This window comes from Rattus norvegicus, chromosome 4, assembly GCF_036323735.1.
Source record: "Rattus norvegicus strain BN/NHsdMcwi chromosome 4, GRCr8, whole genome shotgun sequence".
In the NCBI taxonomy this organism is placed as follows: domain Eukaryota; kingdom Metazoa; phylum Chordata; class Mammalia; order Rodentia; family Muridae; genus Rattus; species Rattus norvegicus.
Genome location: NC_086022.1, coordinates 68,305,464 through 68,309,116, shown reverse-complemented (window position 1 = coordinate 68,309,116; position 3,653 = coordinate 68,305,464). Strand labels below are relative to the sequence as shown.

General features: G+C 36.9%; 1 protein-coding gene across 12 annotated transcripts in view; it reads right to left on the bottom strand.

Annotated features, from left to right (window-relative positions):
• Positions 1–3,653, bottom strand: part of Luc7l2 (LUC7-like 2 pre-mRNA splicing factor) — a 63,427-nt gene that overhangs the window by 5,745 nt on the left and 54,029 nt on the right. For 9 of the 12 annotated variants that reach the window (XM_006236316.5, NM_001107853.1, XM_006236323.4 and 6 more), the window contains one exon: positions 2,289–2,318. The exons of the other annotated variants lie outside the window; for them this stretch is intronic. In XM_006236316.5, coding sequence (XP_006236378.1) covers positions 2,289–2,318 — 30 coding nt within the window. The remainder of the gene's footprint in view (positions 1–2,288; positions 2,319–3,653) is intronic. 12 annotated transcript variants of the gene reach the window in all.

Below are 3,653 nucleotides of genomic sequence, written 5' to 3'. Positions count from 1 at the left end.
CTACAAGAAAATTATTTTATTGTTAGTACTACAAATCTAATTTACACTAAAATCTTTCCTTTAAAAAAAGTTTTAATTTTTTTACTTTTAAAAAGTCTGTACACATACACATCACAGAACAGCATAGGTCAGAGAACAAAGTTTTGGGAGACCCCTTCCACAATGTGGTTCCCGGGAACTGAACTCAGGTTATCAGGGCTTGGTGGCAGGTACTTTTAACCAGCTGATCCATCTCGCCAATACTGAGAAGTTATTCTTCAGTGCTGTACTTGATGGCGATTCTATTCTAAAAAACTATATGTGCAGTGGAAATAAACTGCTAATATGTTATTGGCTAGATACTAAGATACCAAATAAAAACAAGAGTACTAGTTCTCAGAAGTCAATCAATAATATATAAATTTATATCAGTATACTAGGAATGTAGCTCAGTGGTACAAAACTTGCTAACATCCAAGGGATTAATAGGATCCACACCCACTAGTAGGGAAAAAGGGAAGAAAAAAAAAAAAAAAAAGAAAAAAGGTAAGTGGTTGAAAGTGCATGTGACACAACCCTGAGTACTAGAGTACTAGAGCACAGACCTAATGCCAGCTCAGAAGACAGACAAGTGTAAGTTTAGACCACAGCCAACAAAACATGAAACACAAATTCCAGACAGGGACCAAAAAGGACAACAGCAGAACCCTCTTTTGGCCTTCGTAAAACACACACACACACACACACACACACACACACACACACACACACACACACAAATAGAAATAAAAAAGGATAAGGGCAAATTGTGAAAATTGAGGCCAGCCAGGACTACATATACATAGTGAGATCCTTTTAAGAAGAATGTATTTATTTCATGTACACTGTCACTCTCTTCAGACACACCAGAAGAGCGCATCGGATCCCTTTACAGATGATTGCGAGCCACCATGTAGGTGCTGGGAATTGAACTCAAGACCTCTGGAAGATCAGTCAGTGCTCTTAACAGCTGAGCCATCTCTACAGCCCTAACCTACTTCTAATACATAATCTAATGAAGCTTTTAAAAATGTCAAGATAATTATACATAAAATATTTACTAGGTACCTAACCCTAGCACATTTTATTTACAAGAGAAAAAAATAATAAAGTAAAATCAAGTTCCTTCATTGTTGGAGTTTAGTTTAGAAACAAAAGACCTACCTCTAGCAAAGAAATAAGTAAATGTAAAAGTGGGCAGTAATAGTTTACATAGAACAGGAAGAAAAGGATTTTCTGACAGAAGGCCATTGTAAATGGCCAAGAGAAACAAAACAGCCAGTGTAGACAGGAGCACCCAGGTATAAAGTGATGGAATGGGAGCAAGTTCAACATGCTGAAGGAATAGAAGAAAGCTATTTGGCTACAATGAAGTGAGTAAACAGGAGCAACATTGAGGATTGACAAGCATGAGGATTCAGTATTTTATCATTCAAACCAGGTAGCTCTAAGCAGTGTATTACACAAAGTGAATGGAAGTATTATTGTGACAACAAAATCATCTCATGGCACGCGGTCACATGATCACTCTTGTCACTCCACCAAAAGCTATGGTACCAGGTAGGTACCATACACAGCTGTAATATTAGCATAGAGGAAGGAGGATAATGGACTCAAACTGCCTGAAGAACCTAACTAGTCTGCAGACACATGCCTGTAATCTTTCCTAACAGTCCAGAGGAAAGACAATGAGTTCCAGAACACAAACTGGAACCAAACAGGGCTATACTGTTGGCTCAACAAGGCTGAAGAAGAAAACCAACAAATCCCATACAATACTGACAGTAAAAACCCAAGTAGATGGCTAACCCATTTGTATTTCCAACAGGTATATTAGGAAATCGTTTCTTAAATGGACCATTCAAATTGGATTTTGTTTTTATTTCAAATTTCAAAATATGTTTTGCTTACTCATTTAATACCAGAGCAGTATGCCTAATTCTACTCTGAGAAAACTAAGTAGTAGTTCTGAATATGTTCTGAGCAGTTATTCTTCAATAGCAATGCTCAAACCTCAAGTACCAAAGAGTCAGTGGTAATTTGTTTTTGTTTTGGGACAGAGTTCCTCTGTGTAGCCCTGGCTGTCCTGGAACTCAGGAGATCTGCCTGTCCCTGCCTTCTAAATGCCGGGATTAAAATCACACAACACCACCACCTGGCTAAATCACTAATTTATTAATTCTCACTGGAGTTTGAAAGATATATAATCTAAAAAGCATACATTTGAAAAATATAGCTTTACTGTTTTATCCATCTACTACAGTACCTACCTTTTGGGATTCTTGCTATGTGATCGGGACCTAAAAAAAGAATATCTACTTTTAGAAAAGTGACTAAAATTTTTAAACTGGCACAATGTGCTGCTTAATGACATTCCTGAGTTCTGACTTTTATGTTACTTCTATAAAACAAGGCATATACTTGAATGAGTCTCCCCCAAAACAACAACAACAAAACTCTATAGAATTCCCTGCCTTCTCACAGAAGTTCTTTCAACTAGGCTGGCTTAGAAAAGAATGTACTTGGGGCTGGGGATTTAGCTCAGTGGTAGAGCGCTTACCTAGGAAGCGCAAGGCCCTGGGTTCGGTCCCCAGCTCCGAAAAAAAGAACCAAAAAAAAAAAAAAAAAAAAAAAGAAAAGAATGTACTTCTGGTGACAAATTGTGTGCTTATCATAAAAACTTAATTCTCCAAAACCCACTTCCTAACTAGAACAGCAAACTATTTTTTTCCTATAGCTTTTATACTGTGCTTTTTCTCTTCTGCAAACAGAAAAATGTTTCAAGATGTTAAAATGCCCATTTTTGAACCTACACCTTCATACTACAGTTCTAGAAAAATGATGTCAAGCTTACATCTTTGTCTGCTTACACAACAAACTCTATTCTTTATAAAAGAATACAGAAAATTAGACTATAAGACAATTAGTACTTCAAATTGTTGTGTGTGCTTGCATATGAACTTGAGTGTGGATGACTTAAAATGTTAGAAACATTGGATCCCCTGAAACTAGAGTCACAAAAAATTGTTCCCTACCCAATGTGGATGTTAGCTAGTAACTGGACTCAGGTCCTCTGGAAGTGCAGGTACACGTTCTCAATCACTGAAGCTACCTCTCTAGCCCCAAAATGCTTATATTCCTTCCTATTTAAAAAAAAAAAAAAAACCATGTTTGTCTATATGTGTATATGTATGCTAATCATGTTTTTAAAAATGTGTTTTCCTATATGTGTATCTGAATGTTAACCATGTGCACGTGTGAGGTCAAAAGACACTGGCTCCCCAGAAATAGAGTTTTGTATGGATGGTTGTGAGCTACCATGTGGGTGCTCTCTTAAAAAACTACTGGGATATTTCTCCAACCTCCAAATGATCCAGCCCCAGATTACATTCTTCTACAGCATACTCTTCACATTTCCCAGTACAGTTGTCAGTACTCAATTCCAATTCCATGATTAGTACACTTCAGCAGTTTATTCTGTGGTATGAATGTATATGCAAGCATGTTTTAAAGTATGCTTTGGGCTGTCTTAACTATGGTTCCATTCATTCACTGTCTGTGCAACCAGAGGACAGATATATATCCTACCTTAGTTTAATCAATCATTTGTAAGAGAAGAATAGCAATATAAATGT